At 37.1% G+C, this 24,531-nt stretch overlaps 1 protein-coding gene across 4 annotated transcripts in view; it reads left to right on the top strand.

Moving 5' to 3' along the window:
* Positions 1-24,531, top strand: part of LOC150077632 (epidermal growth factor receptor kinase substrate 8-like) — a 432,910-nt gene that overhangs the window by 115,148 nt on the left and 293,231 nt on the right. For all 4 annotated transcript variants that reach the window (XM_090384186.1, XM_090384185.1, XM_090384188.1 and 1 more), the window contains exon 2: positions 14,890-14,949. In XM_090384186.1, the coding sequence (XP_090240312.1) occupies positions 14,903-14,949 (47 nt within the window). In that variant the 5' untranslated portion in view covers positions 14,890-14,902. The remainder of the gene's footprint in view (positions 1-14,889; positions 14,950-24,531) is intronic.

Here is a 24,531-nt window from a genome sequence, read left to right as displayed (position 1 = left end):
TTAACTATAATTTAATCAGTGTTTTATTTTATTTGCATCATATTTCATTGTATATTATTTCATTGTATAGTAAATTTTTAGTTTAATTCCTGGCTGGTGTCTATCATTAATTATTATAGTATGGAAATTCCCAGCCCCATAGGCCTGTTTCAAGATATAATGAGACTTGTGACAGAGAAGAAAAATGCATGGGATGCATATAAATTATCAGGTGACGCAGAAGCCTGTGGCAGATATAAGCTAGTCTGTAATCAGGTCACAAAGGAGGTTCGGCAGGCGAAGGTGGATTACGAGAAATCTTTGGCAAAAGATGCTAAGAAAAAACAGCAAGGATTTCTTTACTTATATAAACTCTAAAAGGAAGGGGATGAATATGATTGGTCCACTTGACATCGATGGTTCGACTGTTGATGATCCTGCTCAGATAGCAAACAAACTGAATGAGTATTTTGCCTCTACATTCACACGTGAGGAATTATTACAGTTTGAAAATGGAAGAAGGTTATCAAATTGTAGCAGTGTGCTTAATGATTTTGTAATAAATAAGAGCAAAGTGGAGGAGAAATTGTTGAAGTTAAACATAAGAAAGGCACCTGTGGTGGATGGGATCTATCCAGTTATTTTAAAGGAGGCGGCAAAGCAACTAAGCAAACCCTTAGCCATAATTATGAGAGCATCCTTGGACTCAGGGGAGGTTCCCACGGACTGGAGATGTGCAAATGTGTCCCCAATTCACAAAGGTGGATCGAACGGTGACATGAGTAATTACAGACCAGTTAGTTTAACTTCTGTTCCGGGTAAAATAATGGAGTCACTGGTTAAAGATGCATTGCAGGATCATCTAGACAAGACTGCAGCAATAATTCAAACACAGCATGGGTTTGTTAAGGGAAAGTCTTGTCTGACAAATTTGATTGGTTATTATGATGTGGTCACAAAGGAACTGGATGCAAAAAATAATTTTGATATCATATACTTGGATTTCAGGAAAGCTTTTGACACTGTTGCGCATGGAAGACTACTGTACAAATTGGAGCAGAATGGTATTAAGGGTAAGTTACTACAATGGATAAAAGGATGGTTAAGTGGGAGAAGACAGAGGGTGGTAATCAATGGGTGCTGCTCTTCGTGGACTAATGTTATTAGTGGAGTCCCACAGGGTTCGGTGTTGGGTCCACTGTTGTTTTGTGTATTTATCAATGATATTGATGAAGGTATATCAGGCTTAATGTCGAAGTTTGCAGATGACACAAAGGTTGGCAGGGTTGTTAATGACAGTAATAGCAGTGTGCTACTGCAACAGGATCTAGATAATTTGGGCAGATGGGCTAAGAAGTGGCAACTGAAGTTCAACCTTGACAAATGCAAAGTACTGCATATGGGTAGAAGTAACCCCAGAGAAACGTACCAACTGTGTGGTACTACACTTAAGGTGGTAGAAAATGAAAAAGACCTGGGAGTAATTGTGCAGTCAGACATGAAGTTTTCTGAGCAATGCAGACAGGCTGCTTGGGCAGGTCATGGGGTTTTGTCAATGATATATAGGAATTTTGCTAGCAGGGAAAAGGAGGTGATTGTCCCTCTGTATAAGGCAATAGTCAGGCCACGCCTTGAGTACTGCGTACAGGTCTGGAGGCCTCATTTTAGGAAGGATGTAGATTTACTTGAGCGTGTACAGAGAAGAGCAACACGATTGGTGAGGGGAATGAAGGGATTCTCTTACCAAGAGAGGCTTAACTTCTGCAAATTGCAGTGGCTGGAGACTAGGCACCTGCGCGGTGATCTGAATGAGGTCTATAAGGCCTTGAATGGGTTGAGCACGCTGAATTCTGATGGGATCCTTCCACTTGCTCAGATTACGAACCTACGGGGACATAAGTTCAAATTAAGAAAGGACAGATGTAGAATAGATGTGCGGAAATTTGCCTTTAGCCAGCGGGTGGTTAATTGCTGGAACAAACTTCCATCTGTCGTTGTGGAAGTTGATAGGTTAAATAAATTTAAGGAGGAACTGGACAGGCATTTGGAGGGAATGGTGTGATTTTTTTTTTTTTTTTTTTTTTTTCTCCCCGGCTGATGCTGCATAAGCTCCTACACTTGCTTTCTTGCATCTTGTGCCACTACTACTACCTATTACTCATTGAATTTTTAGTAATAATTCTAAATTGCTGCTGTATACATAATTACTCCATTAGACAATTTGGGGAGATAGTAGCTGTCTGCTGGTACAAACCAGCAGACAGCTACCATCCACACTTTTCTTTTTTTTTTTTTTTTTTTAACAGGCCTAGTCTACAACTTTATTTTAGCTCTACTTTACTTTTTTTAATATCATTAGAACTTGCATTTTACTTTGCTTTTGTCAGATTGGTCCCTATGATATCGATGGTTTGACCGTTGATGATCCTGCTCAGATAGCTGATAATCTGAATGAGTATTTTGCATCTACATTCACACATCAGTGTTCTCTCCAGAAAATTTTGCCAGCCTGGTGGGGAAGTGTAATACTTCACAATATTATAAAATTTTCTGTTGTTTATAAATGTGACATAAGCGATTCAGAGTGAAAATTAATTGCATAATCTAACACTGTATTCTCCTGTTGAATTGACCTTGATCACATAGTATGTTCAAATGAATACTGATCGAGAGCAGTGAGCAGACCATAGGGTAATTGATCTCGATCACATAGTACGTTCAAATGAATACTGATCGAGAGCAGTGAGCAGACTATAGGGTACTGTGAGAATCGCTTAAATTTTAGCTGGGCAGTCAGTTAAGTTCACTGGGCGGTGCACCCATTTGATAGGTCTTGGGAAGAACACTGCACATGAGGAGTTAGTAAGGGAGGAAAATGCCGCACGTTTATCAAAATGTAACAGGGTGCTTAATGATTTTGTAATAACTGAGAGCAAAGTGGAGGAGAAATTGTTGAAATTAAACATAAGAAAGGCACCTGGAGTGGATGGGATCTATCCAGTTATATTAAAGGAGGTGGCAAAGGAAGTAAACAAACCCTTAGTCATAATTATGAGAGCATTCTTGGACTCCAGGGAAGTCCCCACGGACTGGAGATGTGCAAATGTATCGCCAATTCACAAAGGGGGATTTAAGGGTGACACGCGTAATTAACGACCATTTAGTTTAACTTCTGTTACGGCGAAAATAATGGAGTCACTGCTTAAAGATGCATTGCAGGATCATCTAGACAAGACTACAGTAATAATTCAGACAGTCTTGCCTAACAAATTTGATTGGATACTATGATGTGGTTACAAAGGAACTGGATGCAAAAAATAATTTTGATGTTATATACTTGGATTTCAGTAAAGCTGTTGACACCTTTGCACGTGGAAGACTACTATACAAATTGGAGCAGTATAGTATTAAGGGTAAGTTACTACAATGGATAAAAGGCTGGTTGAGTGGGAGAAGACAGAGTGGTATTCAATGGACACTGCTCTTTGTGAACTAATGTTATTAGTGGAAGGCTCTAGGGTTCGGTGTTGGGCCCACTGTTGTTTTATTTATTTATCACTGATATTGATGAAGATATATCAGAGTTAATATTGAAGTTTGCAGATGATACAAAGGTTAGCAGATAGAAAGGTGACAGTAATGGGAGTGTGCTACTGCAATAGGATCTAGAAAATTTGTGCAGATGGGCTGAAAAGTGGCAACTGAAGTTTAACATTGACAAATGCAAAGTACTGCATATGGGTAGAAATATCCCCAAAGAAACATACCAATTATGCGGTACTACACTTAGGGTGGTAGAAAATGAAAAAGATCTGGGAGTAATTGTGCAGGCAGATATGAAGTTTTCTGAGTAATGCTGACAGGTTGCCAGAGCAGGTCATGGGGTATTGTCAATGACATACAGGAATTTTGCTAGTAGGGAAAAGGAGGTGATTATCCCTTTGTATAAGGCAATGGTTAGGCCAAACCCTTGAGTACTCTTATAGGTCTGGAAGCCTCATTTTAGGAAGGATGTAGAATTGCTTGAGTATGTACAGAGAAGGGCAACAAGATTGTTGAGGGGAATGAAGGGTTCTCTTACTAAGAAAGGCTCAAGTTCTGCAAATTGCTGCAGCTGGAGACTAGGCACTTGTGAGGTGATCTGATTGAGGTGTATAAGTCCTTGAATTCGTTGAGTATGCTGAATTGTGATGGGATTCTTCTTCTTGCTCAGAGTATGAACCTGAGAAGGCATAAATTGAAATTGTGGAAGGACGGTTGTAGAAAAGATGTGCAGAAATTTGCCTTTAGCCAGCGGGTGGTTAATTGCTGGAACAAACTTCCATCTGTAATTGTGTAAGTTGATAGCTTAAATAAATTCGTGGAGGAACTGGACAAACTTTTAGAGGGAATGGGTGTGTGAAATTGTGTTTTTTTTTTTGGCTGATGCTACATAAGCTCATACACTTGCTTTCTTTCATCACACATCTCCATTATTACTACTACTACTAATGTAATATTATTATTTATTTTTCTTACTATAATTATAATATAATTATAATATAATAAACCTTGTCAAAACTAAAGTAAATGTAGGAATAAGTATGATAATCAGATAGACTATCTGAAATTCTTTGAGTGATAAATTAAATGGCTAGCAGATAATGGGACATAGTAGATAATGGGACATAGTAGGATTATCTAAACAAACTGTTATCTGATTTCTCTGTCCTTATTTTGAATTGCTGCAGTTATTTTATTAGGAAAGGCTCAAAGAACATATTTACTGTGCAGGTAATGCATTCTTTGAGTTAGACTTAAAAAGGCAGTTGAATTATGTAAGAAAAATTTAATGTGGATCAAACTGATAGGTAGTCTTATTTAAATGTGAATACCTTTCCTGACCTTTGTTATAAAAAAAAAAATGGTTTAGTGGGCTTATTTTAGGTCAGTAAAATTGCTCCCATATATAGTACTTCAATCCATTTTATAAATTCTGTAGCTGTAAAATAAACATAATTCCAAAAGAACTACTAAACAATAGAATGTTATGAGGAAGCTGATAAGTATTCTGGTTATTCTTTAATCAGATGTTTAAGGTGTATGTGGCAGATAGAAATGGTTTGGTAGTTTGGAGAGGCCATATTAAAACAGTTGACTACATAAAAATGTTAATGTTATTTTTGAGTGACCAGATAGCAGTTATGTGCAATCTCTAGAATTTGAACCATTTTTATTTTCTTTCTATTTAAAAAAAAAAAAACATTTTTATTTTATTTTATTTTATTTACTTTATCTGAATACAAAAGATAAAGAAAAAGACAAGATGTGTGGCATTTAGACACTGTTAAAATTAGTCATAGATGAACAAGGTAAAAAGTTTGATACTCATTTGTGATAGTTATAGTATACTTTGAATTATTTTAGATCATTACTTTAGATTTACTCTTTTATTCTTTGTATTCCATAACCTCCAGAACAAGATCACTCTTATATGATTTAGTAATACTGGTGTAACTGTAACAGAAGATATTCTGATAGACAACACAGTATAGATTGAACAGACTTCCATCCCTTGTTATGGAAGTTGATAGCCTAAATAAATTTAAGACTCAGCTGGACAGGTATTTTGAACGAACTAAGGGGTGAAATGCGAGTGTTTTTTTTTTTTTTTTTTTTTTTTTATAATATATATAAAAGACAGGTTCGAGATATTTTAATCTATACTGTACAATAAAAACGTGTCGTTTCTTAAATATACAATCTTGAAATAGTTAATAGTAATTATGTTAAGTTAGAGGCTTAGAGAGGAACAGGTATCCTGTGTGTTATCAGACACTCAGCCTAAAACACTGATGGATCCAATATCTCACTATTACAGAAGATTTAGGAGAAGTCTGGCTGGCCTGCATCCCTAAAATCCACTCATGCAGACCTTCTCAATAGTAAGCCCTGTTACGCCACTTAGGTGAATGTGCAGGGTGGTTCTCTTCAAGACGCCTAGTCAGCGTGAAGAGGAAAAGACCAAACCCTCCAGCATATGACAGCATGACAAAACAAATGGCCCTCAGTCCCCAGCAGCTTTCACTCCCCCTTTTACGGCAGCGAGAGGATCAGAGTGGAAGCAGAGGGTCCTAAGAATCTCTGGGTACGACCAGGCTGCCATGCACGGAAACTGAACTTGGCCTGTTATAACATAAGATCACTCACCGGTGAAGACAGGATATTAGAGCTGGAAAAGGAATTAGAAAATTTGAATTGGAATATCATCGGTTTGGCTGAAACAAGAAGAAGAAATGAATCACTTATAAGTTTATCAAGTGGAAATCTGCTGTACACCAATGGAAACAGTGAAAGGAATGAAGGTAGAGTTGGGTTTCTCAACAATAAAGATTTAAAAACAACATTTTGGAATTCAAAAGTACATCACCAAGGGTGTCAAGACTAATACGCAAGATTTCTAAGAGGTACAAGTAAAGGTTATAATGATTTATGCACCAACATCGAGCCATGATGATGAAGAGGTTGAAGAAATGTACACAGAAATTGAGTCTTCTAGATGAGCAGAAAACCCACTACGCTATTATTATGGAGGACTTCAATGCTAAGGTTTGAAAAAGACAAAAAAGTGCAGAAAGAGGAACTATAGGAAATTTTGGAATTGGTGAAAGACTTTGTGGAATTTGCAGAATCTCAAGGATTGTCAGTAATGAACACTTTTTTTTAAGAAAAGGGTGAACAGACATGGAAGAGTCCAAATGGATTAACAACTAATGAAATCGACTTCATCCTCACTAACAGAAGATATATTATGAATGATGCTACCGTCCTGAATAAGGTAAATGTTGGAAGTTATCACAGAATGGTAAGATGTACACTTGATATAGATGTAGGAAAGGAAAAAAACGGACTCAAGTAAATAATACAAAGGTCTTTGAGATAACAGAAGAGGAGAAAAAGCAGTATGTACTGGAACTTAAGAACAAGTTTGAGCTTCTGCAGACTGCTCAGGACAAAGATATCGATGAGGAATATTACAACTTTCTGAAAGTGATAAAGCCCAAGAAACCTATAGGGAAAAAGAAATCTGAAGAAGAAAAAATTAGTCAAGAAACACTTGATATGATGAACCGAAGGCAAAAAATGAAGAGCAAGATAAATACTAACAAGGAAAAAATTTAGTATACTGAGTTATGCAAAGCCATTAGAAAGAGACTCAGAGAGGACATAAGAAGATTTAACACAAGAAAAGTAGAACAAGCATTAAAGGAAAACAGGCTTTAAATCAGCAGCCATGAGCAGTAATACAGAAAGACAAATGATACTGAAACTGAAGAATAGCGAGGGTGTACTTATAAACAGCAGAGAAGGCATAATTCAAATAGCAGAAGGCTACTATAGAAAATTATACAAGGAGTGAGGGAATGATGCCAGCAGTGGGGAAGATGGATTGCAAAGTAGCAACACATATGACATACCCAATATTCTTCCTGATGAGGTATAACATGCCTTGAAGAAAATGAAGAATCAGAAAGCCCCGGGGGACGATGAAGTTACTGTAGAGTTGTTAAAATTGGGAGGAAGAGACATAAAACAAAAACTGGCAAGACTCTTCATAAAAGTGCACTAGAAAAGGTGTGATACCTAAACAGTGGAATAATGAAATTATAGTTTTGCTGCATAAGAAAGGAGATAAATTGGAAATTATAGACCAATTAGCTTGTTATCCCATATCTACAAGTTGTTCACAAGGGTCATTACTAACAGATTAGAAAGAATACTTGATGAGAATCAACCGAAAGAGCAAACTGGCTTTAGGACAGGATTCTCAACTATGGATCACCATCACGTAATATCACAGCTAATGGAGAAAGGAAATGAATATAAAACACCAGTATGTCTGGCATTTGTGGATTATGAAAAGGCATTTGACTCCATACAGCACAAGGCAATGTTTCGGGCACTGGAAAGACAAGGCATAGATACCCCACATATTATGATTTTGAAGAAAATATATGAGAGTTCTACCTCCTTCATTAGACTAGACAACGACAGTAGGAAATTTAAAATCAAGAAAGGAGTTCGACAAGGGGACACAATATCTCCGAAGCTGTTTACTGCTGCCGAATCACTTCGGCAAAACAGAAGGAAGCTTTCAGAAGATTAGACTGGTCACAGAAAGGAGTCAGTGTGAACGGAGAGTACCCCCGTCTGCTGTAGCCTAGTGGTCAGACGCGCGGGTGCATAAGTACACCTGCCTTGAGTGACCGGGGTTCAAGCCCGTGACCACTGAATATGGTTCTGTTTTTGTATTCTATCTATCTTGTGACCTCCTCTGACCGTTTGGTCGTCCCGTAGTATAAACAGAAAATTTATTATTTACCTAAACCATTTACGATTTGCAGATGACATTGTGGTCATAAGCCACGATCCCAAAGAATTACAGGAAAATCTTAATCAGTTATGCACAGTTAGCAAGGATTTTGGACTAAAGATGAATATGGCTAAAACAAAAGTAATGATGAACAAGTATGCCACAGAAAGGAAAATTATGATTGAAGGAGCAGTAATTGAAAAGGTGGAGTCATACTTATGTGGGACAAGTTATTATCTGTAATAATGATAAATGGCTGGAAGTTAAGAGAAGAATAAATTTTGGATGGATAGCATTCAGGAAATATAGTCACATACTGAAGAGCAATATCCCAGTTTGTCTGAAACGTAAAATAATGAACCAATGTATACTCCCGACCATGACTTATAGAAGTGAAACTTGGGCACTCACCAAAAGAATTCAAGACTGAGAACTATACAGCGAAGAATGGAACGAATTATATTGGGAATCAGACTGTTAGATAAGAAGAGAAACACATGGATTAGGCAGCAAACTCAAGTAAAGGACATTCTTATCAAAACTAAAGAACTAAAATGGTCTTGGGCAGGACACATAGCTCAGAGACATGATGACAGATGGACTAAGAAAATAACAGAATGGTATCCAAGAGGAGCTAGGAAAAAACCTGGAAGACAAAGGCGGTGATGGATAGATGAAATTCATGAGTTTGTGGGTAGTAAATGGATGGCCAGTGCTCAAAACAGAAGGAACTGGAAAGTTGCTGGAGAGGCCTTCATCCTGCAGTGGATTGAAAATGGCTGATGATGATAATAACGTTAAGTTATATAAGTTATTTATTCTTCTTTCCATCACGTTTTTTTTTTTTTTTTTTTTGGCTTATGCTGCATAAGCTTGCTTTCTTGCATCATATGCCTCTACTAATGCTAGATCTTGTCCAATAAAAATGTATCATAAAAGAATTGGTGAGCAATCCATACTTTGAAGTGTCAGATCCTCTGCATATTTTATTCACACAGAACAGGTTTTTTTCTAAAAAAAGTATTTTAATAATACAATTCCAAACTGTTGTTTAAGAATGGTTTCATAATCACTCTGTAAAAGAAATAAAACCAGTCAGAAGTAAAAATTAAATTGTTTCTACCGTAGGCAGTGAAAGAGAGCAGATGGGCATTAGCATTAGTAGAGGCATATGATGCAAGCTTATGCAGCATCAGCCAAAAAAAAAAAAAAAAAAAGTAAAAATACCTTAACAACCCTGCCTGTAATTTGCAAAATCTAAGCCTTTCTTCGTAAGAGCAACCCTTGGTTCCATTCCCTAATCTTGTTGCCCTTCTCTGTACTCGTTCCAACAGCTCTACATCCTTCTTAAAATGAGGCCTCCAGACCTGTATACAGTACTCAAGGTGTAGACTGACCATTGCCTTATATAAGGGGATAATCACCTCCTTATCCCTGCTAGAAAAATTCCTGTATATCATTGACAAGACACTATGAGCTACTCTTGAAGACCATCTGCACTGCTCAGAAAACTTCATATTTGTCTGCAATTACCCCCAGGTCCTTTTCGTTCTCTACAACTGTCAGTGTAGTACCACAGAGTTGATACGTCACTCTGGGGTTGCTGCTTCCCATATGTAGTACTTTACATTTGTCAATGTTAAACTTCATTTGCCACCCCATTTGCTCAACTTTTCTAGATCCTTTTGCAGCATCGTACTGTCATTAGTGTCCTTAACAACCATGCCAACCTCCGTATCATCTGCAAACTTGGACATTAAGCTTGATATACCATCATCAATATCATTTATAAATACAGAAAACAACAACGGACCCAATACTGAACCCTGAGGGACTCCACTAATAACATTAGTCCACAATGAGCAGTGTACATTGATTACCACTCTGTCTTCTCCCACTCAACCATCCTTTTATCCATAGCAGCAATTTGCCTCCAGTGCCACAGTACTCCAATTTGTGCAGCAGTCTCCCATGTGCAACAGTATCAAAAGCCTTTCTAAGATCCAAATATATGATATCAAAGTTATTCCCTGCATGCAGTTCCTTTGTGACCACATCATAGTATCCAATCAAATTGGTTAGGCAAGACTTTCCCTTAACAAAACCATGCTGTGTCCATGCTATAACTGAAGTCTTGTCTAGATGATCCTGCAGTGCTTCTTTAACCAGTATCCTCCATTAATTTTCCTGGAACAGAAGTTAAACTAGCAGGTCTATAGCATTAGCATTAGCATTAGTAGAGGCATATGATGCAAGAAAACAAGCTTATTCAGCATCAGCCAAAAAAAAAAAAAAACCCTCTCCCATTTCACCCCTCCGTTCGTTCGAAATACCTGTCCAGTTGAGCTTTAAATTTGTTTAGGCTATCAACTTCAACAACAAGTGATGGAAGTCGGTTCCACCAACCAACCACCCGCTGGCCAAAGGCAAATTTCCGCACATCTATCCGACATCCGTATAATTACTTGTGTTGCCGTTTGATTCTCCTTTGTGAATTGGGGTCACATTTGCACATCTCCAGGCCATGGGTACCTCTCCTGAGTCCAAAGAAGCTCTCATAATTATGGCTAAGAGTTTGCTTACTTCCTTTGCTGCCTCCTTTAATATAACTGGATAGATCCCATCCACCCCAAGCACCTTTTTTATGTTTATCTTCAACAATTGTTTCTCCACAGGCTTAAGAAATGGTTTTTAAGTTGGTTCCAGTAGCCTACCTAAATGAGATTAAGATCAGGTGTCTAGTAGACAATATTTTTGTTTAAATTTAATTTCTGTAATTCTAAAATCTTATTTCAGTAATTTTGGGAAATTAATTTCTACAATATTTTGTGTTTAATTCTTAATTTTTCTAAAGTATTTCTACAAAATAAGTTCCTTCCGGTAACTTTGGTAGCTTAATTGTTGTTAGGTTCAGTAGCTTAATGGTCAGTAAGTTAATTGTAATGGTTGTTATAAGATCCACATTCAGTACATTGTCCAAAGATATCATGATAAAGACAGAAATGTCTGCAAACATTTCCACTGGGAGGCATGAGTTTATTGCTTGTATAGCCTGTGGCTTGTTTCAAGGGTCAGTCTAGTAGAAAAATCAAGATTAAGTCTTGATTTTTTTTTTCTGTGCACACGATGTAAAGATTGTACTGATCTCAAATTAAAATTTGGTGCATTATGAGAAGAATTTGAGTCGCTGAAGAAACAGGTGCTTATTCTAGAAACAAACATAACTGGGAGCTCGTCAGGGACTGAAGTATCTCATGACCTGCCAAGTGATGCACCCATGATTCGGATACCAGAACAGAATAGTCAAGTGCATATTCCCTGAAGGAGATTGAAATTTAATAATTGTTTATTACTTATGAGCTATGTGTAGGGAACAATTTCAACATAGTTTATTTGGATTTTAGCAAGGCATTTGACTCAGTTCCTCATGAGCAGTTACTGTATAATCTGGTACATGTTACAATTAGTGGAAAGATTCTAAAATGGATTACGGTGCTTGCAGGGCAGAAAGCAGAGAATTGTGATTAATGGATATTCTTCAGATTGGTGTAAAGTCAGAAGTGGGGCCCATAAGAATTGGTTTATCACAGTTATTTCTAATTTTCATAAACTACATCCACAAGTGATAAAGGCATGATGCCAAAATTTTCAGATGACATAAAGATTGGGAGAGTCGTTAATGATCAGAGCCAAGCAGCTCTTCTTCATGATGACTTGAACAGGCTTAAGAAATGGTCTGAAAAGTGCCAGCTAAAATTGAATGCAGTAAAATGCAACTGCTTACACTTGGGGAATAGCAACTTCAAAATCATTTTGTGAGTTGAATTAAAAACAGAAGCAGAAAGGGATGTGGGCAGATTTTCTGAGCAGTGTAAACAGGTAGCCAGGAAAGCCAATGGGTGTCGATGATTTATCGAACAATATCGTGTACAGATAGAGAGGTCATAGTCCTATTGTTTAAAGCAATTCAGGGATGGGAATGCCAGAGGTGAGTTAAACTCTGGAAGTGAGCTAGATGATTTTGTAATAACTGAGAGGAAAGTGGAGGAGAAATTTTGAAGATAAACATAAAGACACCTGGGGTCTTTCCAGTTATATTAAAGGAGGCAGCAAAGGAAGTAAGCAAACCCTTAGCAATAATTATGAGAGCTTCCTTGGACTCAGGGGAAGTAACCATGGACTGTAGATGTGCAAATGTGATCCCAATTCACAAAGGAAGATCAAAGGGTGACACAAGTAATTATAGACTTGTTAGTTTAACTTCTGTTCCAGGAAAATTAATGGAGGTACTGGTTAAAGAAGCACTGCAGGATCATCTAGACAAGACTTCAGTTATAGCTCGGACACAGCATGGTTTTGTTAAGGGAAAGTCTTGCCTGGTCAATTTGATTGGATACTATGATGTGGTCACAAAGGAACTGCATGCAGGGAATAACTTTGATATCATATATTTGAATCTTAAAGACTTTTGATACTGTTGCACATGGAAGACTGCTGAGCAAATTGGAGCAGTGTGGTATTGGAGGCAAATTGCTGCTACGAATAAAGGGATGGTTGAGTGGCAGAAGACAGAGTGGTAATCAATGTACACTGCTCATCTTGGACTAAAGTTATTAGTGTAGTCCATTGTTGTTTTCTGTATTTATAAATGATATTGATGATGGTATATCAAGCTTAATGTCCAAGTTTGCAGATGATACAAAGGTTGGCCAGGTTGTTAAGGACACTAATGGCAGTATGCTCCTGTTGCAGCAGCATACTAATGACAGTATGCTGCTGCAACAGGATCTAGAAAATTTGAGCAGTTGGGCTGAGAGGTGGCAAATGAAGTTCAACATTGACAAATGTAAACTACTACATATGTCAAGCAGTAACCCCAGAGTGACGTATCAACTCTGTGGTACTACACTGACAGTGGTAGAGAACGGAAAGGACATGGGGGTAAATGTGCAGGTAGATATGAAGTTTTCTGAGCAGTGCAAGAGTAGCTCATAGTGTTTTGTCAATGATGTACAGAAATTTTTGTTGTAGGGATAAGGAGGTGATTAACCCCTTGTATAAGGCAATGGTCAGGCCACACCATTTATACTGTATACAGGTCTGGAGGCCTCATTTTAAGAAGGATGTAGAGCTGTTGGAACGAGTACAGAAAAGGGCAACAAGCTTAATGAATTTAACAAAGGGTTGCTCTTATGAAAAAAGGCTTAAATTTTGCAAATTAGTGTCTGGAGACTAGTCATCTGCAAGGTGATCTGATTGAGGTATATAAAGTCTTGAATGGTTTGAGCAGGCTCAGTGCTGATGGGATTCTTCCTCTTGCTCAGAATAATCACCTGAGCTCAGAAAAATCACCTGAGAGGGCATAAATTCAAATTGAGGAAAGACAGATGTAGGATTGATGTGTGGAAGTTTGCCTTTAGCCAGCGGGTAGTTGGTTGGTGGAACAGACTTCCATCCTTTGTTGTGGAAGTTGATAGCCTAAATAAATTTATGGCTGAGCTGGACAGGTATTTGGAAAGAATGGAGGGGTGAAATTGGAGAGTTTTTTTTTTTTTTTTTGGCTGATGCTGCATAAGCTTGCTTTCTTGCATCATATGCCTTTACTAATGCTAAGTGATATGGAAATTTTTTTTTTTTGACTGATTTTAAGTTTTTCTTGAATTAATTGGTAATACTGACTTAATCTTGATTGAAACAATTACCGTGTATTCCTTCTTTAGTGTTGTTGAATATTGTAAACACTGCAATTTGTTAAAGTAAACTAATTCATGAAGTGTCATCTCCCAGGCTTTAAAATTTTCCTTTCTCCTTCCATAGTGACATGTGCAAGGTGGGTCTGTGCTAAGTGTAATAATACACAGAAATATTTATACTTTTATGTTATAACTGTGCTATAGGGATCATAGGGATTTTCTAAAATTACTTTAGATTTTTTAATATAGAAAACACTAAAATATGGAGCAAACAGCAAATTTCTGCTTCAGTTAAGGTTGAACTTGGAAGGTGTGATACAAAGTCACTCAATTAAAAAAAAAGAAAAAAAAAAGTTATAAAGCAACATTCACCTTCAAAGGTTTAAATGCATGTCCCCATGCCCAAGGAGATGGTCATATCCATCAAAGAATAAGTACCTGACTTTATAATAAATAAATAAATAAATAAAAAAAAAAAAAAAAAAGACTTCCTGACTCTTATTTTCTATTTGGCACTGCAAATGTATTAATTATGAGGTGGATTGATACACAGGAATAGAATTGTAATTTGCCAAGTACAAACTTTACTGCAGCAGGAATTTGCTATATTTTTTATGTGGTTTAGCATTTTCTCTTTTAATAAATCCTTTATGGCATTATTTCTGTACATTCATATTTGCATTTCAAACCTTCATCAAAGATAACGGAAGACACTATGGAGCATATGGTTAAGGTAGAGCTCGATACATTTATTTAATATAGTGATATATGGCTTTGTCAGAGCTTAATGCATTCACTTTGTTAGAGCAAATTTTCATTTTGAAGATTTATTTTAGCTATTTTTTATTTTTCTATTATATATAGGGTGTGAGGAGACATGCCTATTACTGATCAAATCTGGAATGACGTAGAGTCTGTTAGCACGTAAGTATTTGCCTTTTCCCCTTATATGGTATTCCAATTTCTTCCAGTTATTGTTTTTTGAGTGGAAATAGAAAATTTTAATAATGTACAAAATATCATAAAGCATTGGTAGCAAAGCTTGAACAAAGCTGATTAGCAAAAATTTAATATAAAACATGAATTCTTTTAAATGACACTTTATAGGAGGTCATAGAATGGCTGCTCAAAAACGGTCTCATGGTCGTTGATTAAAATTGTGAATTAATATTAATATACACAAGGAAAACAAATGTAATTTTTCTTACCCTTAATAAAAATAGTTAGTTTTACAAAAAAAAAAAAAAAAAAATATATATATATATGGGATTCACTTCAAGGAAACTGCATCTTTTAATTTACACATAACAAGTGTGATTGAAGCTGCTTGTAAAATTAAATAAAGCATCAGAGGCTGACAGAAGCAAGGGTGAGCAAACCATAGGTCATGATTATGAGAATGTTCTCGGATTCATGGAGGATCTCTACATACTTGAAATGTGTAATGTTTCTCCTGTCCACAAAGTGGGGAGGGAAATTAAAGGGTGAAGTAATTACAGACCTGTACACTTGTCTTCTGTTCCAGGAAAAATGGAGTGAGTAATTAAAGAAGTAATGTAAGATCATCTTTACAGCAATTGCAATATGGATTTGATAAGTGGAAACCTTGTCTGACCAGTCTGATTAGCTACTAGAATGTAGTAACAAAGGACTGGATGCAAAAAATAATTTTAACATTATGCTGGAGACTAGGCACCTGCAAGGTGATTTGATTGGGGTGTATGTATAAGGCTTTGATTGGTATGAGCAGGCTCACTGCTGATGAGATTCTTCCACTTGCTCAGATTACGTACTTGAGGGGGTCATAAATTCAAATTGAGGACAGAAAGTTGCAGAATAGATGTGTGTGAAATTTGCCTTTAGCCAGTGAGTGGTTTATTGCTGGAACAAAATATGTGGGATTCACTTCAAGAAGCATCAAGGGTCATCTGTCAGCATCTGTCATTGTGGAAGTTGATAACTTAAATAGATTAAAAGAAGAACTGGACAAACTTTTGGAGTGAATGGAACTCACTATGGTATGTACAGTATATTGAGGAGGATAGGAAAGACAAGGGTTGACAACAGCAGGCCATGCTTCTTATTGAAAATAGCCTGAATGTGACAAAGTTTTTCACATATTCAAAAGTTATGCATGCTAATATAGAATGTTTGCAGTGTGAGTGAGTTGAAAGCAAAACTCTGAGAATAGAGTGATCTGTAGACTACAAGATTGTGAAGATTATAACAAGAGTCTATGTGCAGATAGAATGAGCAAGCAAATGAGAGTCTTATTATGGATAATTTCAGTGTTCCCTTAATGATTGGCATGAGTTGGAGGGGATACTCAACATAGGGGACAAAATTTTAAAATCAAGTAGATCAGTGATGGCAAGCTGGTGGCCTATGGGTCGGAACTGGCCTGCCATGTTATTTTAAACAGCATGCCAATATTCTTTAGTAACCACTAGATCAAGCTAGCATCCAATTGATCCCAGTAGTATAGCTTTTTTGTCTCTAGAAGGATGACATCATGTAATTGTGTGCTACTGGTTTTAGGTTATGCATGAGTAGTATTTTTATCTTATATTTAGTGGTTTGCTCTTGCAGCTTATAAAATGTTTGCATTTTATATGCAAAAATATGATTTTTGCTATTCCTCTTTTTGATGCAATATCATTTTTTGACCAATCATATAAGAGGAATTCAAAAGTACATTTTGGAATTCAAAAGTATATCACCAAGGGTGTCAAGACTACTACTCAGGATTTCTAAAAGGTACAAGCTAAAGGTTATAATGATTTATGCACCATCCAGCCATGATGATGAAGAGGTTGAAGAAATGCAGAAATTGAGTCTTCTAGACAATCAGAAAATCCACTACACTATCATTATGGGGGACTTCAATGCTAAGGTTGGAAAGAGACAAAACAGTGCAGAAAGGGGAACTATAGGAAATTTTAGAATTGGTGAAAGAGGTGAAAGACTTGTGGAATTTGCAGAATCTAGAGGAATGTCAGTAATGAACACTTTTTTTCAAGAAAAGGGTGAACAGAAAGTGGACATGGAAGAGCCCAAATGTATTAACAACTAATAAAATCAACTCCATCCTCACTAACAGAAGATATATCGTGAATGATGTTACAGTCCTGAACAAGGTAAATGTTGGAAGTGATCACAGAATGGTAAGATGCACACTTGATATAGATGTAAGAAAAGAAAGGAAAAAACTGACTCGAGTAAATAATACGAAGGTCTTTGAAATAACAGAAGAGGAGAAAAAGATGTATGTACTGGAACTTAAGAACAAGTTTGAGCTTCTGCAGACTGCTCAGGACCAAGATATCGACAAGGAATATTACAACTTTCTGAAAGTGATAAAGCCCAAGAAACCTACAGGTAAAAAGAAATCCAAAGAAGAAAAAAATTAGTCAAGAAACACTTGATATGATGAACCAAAGCAAGAAAAACACTGACAAGGAGAAAATTGAGTGTACTGAGTTATGCAAAGCCATTAGAAAGAGACTCAGAGAGGACATTAGAAAATTTAACACAAGAAAAGTAGAACAAGCATTAAGGGAAAACAAAGGATTTAAATCAGCAGCCAGGAGCAGTAATACAGAAAGACAAATGATACTGAAACTGAAGAATAGCAATGGTGTACTTATAAATAGCAGAGAAGGCATAATTCAAATAGCAGAATACTACTATAAAGAGTTATACAAGGAGTGAGGGAATGATGCCAGCAGTGGGGAAGATGGATTGCAAATTAGTAACACACACACAACATACCTGATATCCTTCTTGATGAGGTAGAACAAGTGTTGAAGAAAATAAAGAATCAGAAAGCCCCGAGGGAAAATGAAGTTACTGTAGAGTTGTTAAAATTGGGAGGAAGAGACATGACACAAAAACTGGAAAAACTCTTCACAAAATGCATTAGAAAAGGTGTGACACCTAAGGAGTGGAATAATGCAATCATAGTTTTGCTGCATAAGAAAGGAGATAAATCAGAAATTGAAAATTATAGACCAATTAGCTTGTTATCCCACATCTACAAGTTGTTCACTAAGATCATTACTAACAGATTAGAAAGAATACTTGATGAGAATCAACCAAAAGAGCAAACTGGCTTTAGGACAGAATTCTCAACTATAGACTACCTTCACGTAATGTCACAGCTAATGGAGAAAGCAAATGAATATAAAATGCCACTATGCCTGGCATTTGTGGATTATGAAAAGACATTTCACTCCATACAGCATAAGGCAATTTTTCAGGCACTGGAAAGACAAGGCATAGATACCCCATATATTATGATTTTGAAGAAAATATATGAAAATGCTACCTCCTTTATTACAAAGACAGTAGTAAATTTAAAATTGAGAAAGGAGTTTGACAAGGAGACACATTATCTCCAAAGTTGTTTACTGCTTCCCTTGAGGAAGATTTCAGAAGATTGGACTGGTTGCAGAAAGGAGTCAATGCGAATGGAGAGTACCTAAACCATTTACAATTTGCAGATGAGATTGTAGTCATAAGCCATGATCCCAAAGAATTTGAGGAAAATCTTAATCAGTTATGCAGAGTTAGTAAGGATTTTGGACTAAAGATGAATGTGGCTAAAACAAAAGTAATGATGAACAAGTATGCCACAGAAAGGGATGTAATGATTGAAGGAGCAGTAATTGAAAAGGTTGAGTCATATGCTTATCTGGGACAAGTCATTAGCTGTAATAGTGATAAATGGCTGGAAGTCAAGAGAAGAATAAATTTTTGGTTGGATATCATTCAGGAAATATAGTCACATACTGAGGAGCAATATCTCGATTTGTCTGAAACGTAAAATAATGAATCATGTCAATCCCCACCATGACATCGAAGTGAAACTTGGGCACTCACCAAAAGAATGGAAGAGAAGCTGAGAACTACACAGCGAAGAATGGAACAAATTATATTGGGAATCATACTCTTAGGTAAGAAGAGAAACACATGGATTAGGCAGCAAACTCAACTAAAAGACATCTTATCAAAACTAAAGAACTAAAATGGTCTTGGGCAGGACACATAGCTCAAGACAAGATGAGAGATGGACTAAGAAAAAACAGAATGGTACCCAAGAGGAGCTAGAAGAAAACCTGGAAGACAACGGAGATGGACAGATGAAATTCATGAGTTTGTGGGTAGTAAATGGATGGCCATTGCACAAAACAGAAGGAACTGGAAAGTTGCTGGAGAGGCCTTCATCCTGCATTGGATTAAAATGGCTGATGATGATAAGAGGAATTTTTCACGAAAAATAGGCTTCAAGGATCCAAAGAGATGATAGAATAAGAACAACAAAATTAAAGGCATCCTCGAAAATGGAGATAAAATTTTTAATAAAATTTGTGTATATTTTTGTATAAGCTTACATAAAGAACATAATTTACAAGCTTACGTCAATTTAAATTTAATAATATGTTTTTGAACTTTAGAAAAGTGGACAGTGAAAACCGCAATTCAAACTAGAATGGAAGTTTGACTCTGTTTATTTTTATTAAGGTCAACAAACCACGGTTCTTATTTTTGCTCCAAGTATTGATAGAATATAATTTCAAAAGATTTTACCTGACAGATCATGCTAAAAGTATAAGAAAAATTCCCGAGTCACAGAAAATCATCGAAAAAGAAGCTTACACAACAAAAAGGTTTATTCAGCAACGTAATAAAAATATGTTAATCATCAGTTTCAGCTTTCTCTATCTTTAGTTATGAGCTTGATAAGACCAAGAAACTGTTCATGGATGGTGAATTTGTCAGTGTGCTGTTAAAATGGCAGAGTCATTCTGTGAAGAAAAAGGTGGCCAGAGAATTTCAGTCTGTACATCTTTTGAAACAAGATCTAACTAGAAGAACTGAAGATATCAGTAAACACTTACTATATATGGGTAGAAGTAACCCCAGAAACGTACCAACTGTGTGGTACTACACTTAAAGTGGTAGAAAATGAAAAAGATCTGGGAGTAATTGTGCAGTCAGATATGAAGTTTTCTGAGAAATGCAGACAGGCTGCCAGGGCTGGTCATGGGATTTTGTCAATGATATATATGAATTTTGCTAGCAGGGAAAAGGAGGTGATTGTCCCTCTGTATAAGGCAATGGTCAGGCCACGCCTTGAGTACTGTGTACAGGTCTGGAGGCCCCATTTCAGGAAGGATGTAGATTTGCTTGAGCGTGTACAGAGAAGGGCAACAAGATTGGTGAGGGGAATGAAGGGATCCTCTTACCAAGAGAGGCTTAAGTTCTGCAAATTGCAGTGGCTGGAGACTAGGCACCTGCATGGTGATCTGATTGAGGTGTATAGGGCCCCTGAATGGATTGAGCATGCTGAATTCTGATGGGATCTTTCCACTTGTTCAGATTATGAACCTAAGGAGGTATAAATTCAAATTAAGAAAAGACAGATGTAGAATAGATGTGTGGAAATTTGCCTTTAGCCAGCGGCTGGTTAATTGCTGGAATAAACTTCTATCTGTCGTTGTGGAAGTTGATAGGTTAAATAAATTTAAGGAGGAACTGGACAGGCATTTGGAGGGAATGGTGTTTTTTTTTTTTTTTTCTTTTTTGCTGATGCTGCATAAGCTGATACACTTGCTTTCTTGCATCACATGCCACTACTACTACTACTTGTCTGGCAACCTGAAAATTGTTATTGGGGACTGTGTATATTTCACTGGATATTAATGAAAGTACAGACATAATAGACACTTTATCTGTTAGTTTTTTCAAAAACAATTTGTGGAGACTACTCTTTTAGGAGAATTACTTAAAGTTTATTCTTTGCACAGCTCAACTAAAGGGGAGGAGTGCAGTGGAGGACTACAGTGGATTTGAAAAGTTTACTGCTGTAGTTGCCGTTGTTGCTAAGGCCATGGTTGGGACTGGTGCTGGTTTTATTGGACTTTTAGGGCAAAACAAAGTTAACATTCCTGCCTTACACTGTATTATTCATCCTAGGTCCTAGCCACTGAAATCCCAGGAAAATAGGTGGCAGGACCTGCCAGAGCAATTTGTTGTGATACTGGATACACCCGGCTAGCCTCCACGTGGCAGGGTATGGGCAACGTTGGGCCCCACTAGGGGCCTGGTGTGGCCAATAAGCTGGATAAGCAATGGGCACAACATATCACACTGCACAGACACGGCCCACACACTTTCAAGTCTCTGGCTTGACAGTGTACTGTCCTCGATACAGCGAATCACACGCGGAGATGGGAGAAATCCCAGGTGCCGTCCGACACGAACATACCTTATGTATTATTCATCAAGGGGCCATGTGCAAAATATAAAACTAGGTGATGCTATGTCTACTGTGACAAAAATTGTAAATTTGATTAGAGTAGGGAACAGCTCCCTTACTCACAGGAAGTTCCTTACTTATTTTTGGACTTTGCGCATTATAGCTTTAGCTGCTCATGCACCAAAAAAAACAAAACCTAACCTTACTTATTTAGAATCCTCTGCTTATGGGGATGTATTATTGCATGCAAAAGTTAGGTGGCTTAATCAGGGAAAATGTTTAGTGAGATTTTATGAACTTAGACTTGAAATAACTGCCTTCCTAAGAGCCTGTGTTCCATACTCATTTGATCTTCAGGACTTAGGATTTCTCACAGATATTATGCAATATTTAAATGTACTGAATTTACAGCTTCAGAAGAAAAAAAAAGCAGACAATGTTCAAAATGATGGGATATGCTAGCTTCAAGAGAAAACTCAATCTATGTAAATTTGCCTTGTAAAAGAATGACCTGTTCCATTTTTCATGTTGTAAAAAGCTAGTCAAGGAAGAGCACATCCACTTTATGAAGAACACAATGTATTGAGCAACTGATTTCAGAATTTGACTGTCAAAGTTAAAGGCCTGGGTTTTAATTACAGGAAAGGGGACTATATGTGACAGTTTGATGTTGTAGCCTCTTCCAGCTGGACAGAGAAGAGGTATATATAGAGGCATTAGCATTAGTAGAGGCATATGATGCAAGAAAGCAAGCTTATGCAGCATCAGCCAGAAAAAAAAAAAAAAAAAACTTCCACTTCACCCCTCCATTCATTCGAAATACCTGTCCAGCTGAGCCTTAAATTTATTTAGGCTATCAAATTCCACAACAAGGGATGGAAGTCTGTTCCAGCAACCAACTACCCGCTGGCTAAAGGCAAATTTCCGGACATCTATCCTACATCTGTCTTTCCTCAATTTGAATTTATGCCCTCTCAGGTGATTATTCTGAGCAAGAGGCAGAATCCCATCAGCATTGAGCATGCTCAAACCATTCAAGGCTTTATACACCTCTATCAGACCACCTCGCCGGTGCCTAGTGTCCAGACACTGTAATTTGCAAAACTTAAGCCTTTCTTCGTAAGAGCAACCCTTTCTTCCATTGACTAACCTTGAGGTTAGTGAATGGAAGAAAGAACTAAGCTCTGTATCCTTCTTGAAATGAGGCCTCCAGACCTGTATACAGTACTCAAGGTGTGGCCTGACCATTGCCTTATACGAGGGAATAATCACCTCCTTATCCCTGCTAGAAAAATTCCTATATATCATTGACAATACACTATGAGCTATTCTTGCAGCCCGTCTGCACTGCTCAGAGAAATTCATATCTGCCTGCACAACCACCCCTCAGGTCCCTTTCATTCTCTACCACTGTCAGTGTAGTTAAACAGAGTTATGTTGTTCTGGGGTTGCTGTTTCCCATATGTAGTACTTTACATTTGTCAATGTTAAACTTCATTTGCCACCTCTCAGCCCATCTGCTCAACCTTTCCAGATCCTGTTGCAGCAGCATAGTGTCAGTAGTGTCCTTGACAACCCTGCCAACCTTTGTATCGTTTGCAAACTTGGACATTAAGCTTGATATACCATCATCAATATTATTTATAAATACAGAAAACAATAATGGACCCAACACTGAACCCAGAGGGACTCCACTGATAACATTAGTCCATGATGAGCAGTGTCCATTAATTAACTCTCTCTGTCTTCTGCCACTCAACCATTCCTTTATCCATAGCAGCAATTTGCCTCCAATGCCACACTGCTCCAATTTGTGCAGCAGTCTTCCATGTGCAGCAGTATCAAAAGCCTTTCTAAGATCCAAGTATTTAGATAGTATGAATCAGAGCTGTAATACTCAATATGTTCTACGTTGATAATAATATAAGTAAATTAATAAGAGGAGTTTACCTCAATATAGTACGTGGAACACTTCCGTATGATACCCTCCAGAAATTAAAACGGAAAAAACGAAAAAATCGACAACTTACCGGTACATTAAAGTAAAATATAAATAATTAAATAATCAATTTAACACAATTCAAAATCAATTCAAAACAATTAAAATTCAAATTAACGCAATTAAAAGAATCTAACGAAAATATTCAAAACGATTTTCCTTCCTGAAGCTGACAATGCTTATCGACCGACTGTCGTGATCACAGGAATGAAAATTGTGAGCTTCAGGAAGGAAAATCGTTTTGAATATTTTCGTTAGATTCTTTTAATTGCGTTAATTTGAATTTTAATTGTTTTGAATTGATTTTGAATTGTGTTAAATTGATTATTTAATTATTTATATTTTACTTTAATGTACCGGTAAGTTGTCGATTTTTTTCGTTTTTTCCGTTTTAATTTCTGGAGGGTATCATACGGAAGTGTTCCACGTACTATATTGAGGTAAACTCCTCTTATTAATTTACTTATAAGATCCAAGTATATAATGTCAAAGTTATTCCCCGCATCCAGCTCTTTTGTGACTGCATTATAGTATCCAATCAAATTGGTCAGGCAAGACTTCCCCTTAACAAAACCATCCTGTGTCTGAGCTATAACTGAAGTCTTGTCTAGATGATTCTGCAGTGTTTCTTTTACCAGTGACTCCATTAATTTTCATGGAACAGAAGTTAAACTCACAGGTCTATAATTACTTATGTTAGCCTTTGATCCTCCTTTGTGAATTGGGATCACATTTGCACATCTCCAGTCTATGGGTACCTCCCCTGAGTCCAAGGAAGCTCTCTTAAGGCTAAGAGTTTGGTTATTTCATTTGCTGCCTCCTTTAATATAACTGGATAGATCCCATCCACCCGCGTGCCTTTCTTGTGTTTATCTTCAACAATTTCTCCTCCACTTTACTCTCAGTTATTACAAGATTATCTAGCTTACTGCCAGAGTAGAATACATCTCTAGTATTCCCCTCCCTGAATAACACCTCACGTGTGAATGTCGATGCAAAATATTCATTTAGTTTGTTAGCTACCTGAGCAGGATCATCAACGGTTGAACCATCGATATCAAGTAGACCAATCTGATTCATCCCCTTCCTTCTAGAGTTTACATAAGTAAAGAACTCTTTGCTGTTTTTCTTTGCATCCCTTGCCAAAGATTTCTCGTAATCTGCCTTTGCCTGCCTAACCTCCTTCGTAACTCGGTTACGGATCAACTTATATCTATCATAGGCTTCTGTGTCACGTGTTAATTTA

Source organism: Mastigoproctus giganteus, chromosome 11, assembly GCF_048544385.1.
Source record: "Mastigoproctus giganteus isolate SK-2022 chromosome 11, ASM4854438v1, whole genome shotgun sequence".
NCBI classification, from domain to species: Eukaryota; Metazoa; Arthropoda; class Arachnida; order Uropygi; family Thelyphonidae; genus Mastigoproctus; species Mastigoproctus giganteus.
This window is presented reverse-complemented; position numbering and strand designations above follow the sequence as displayed.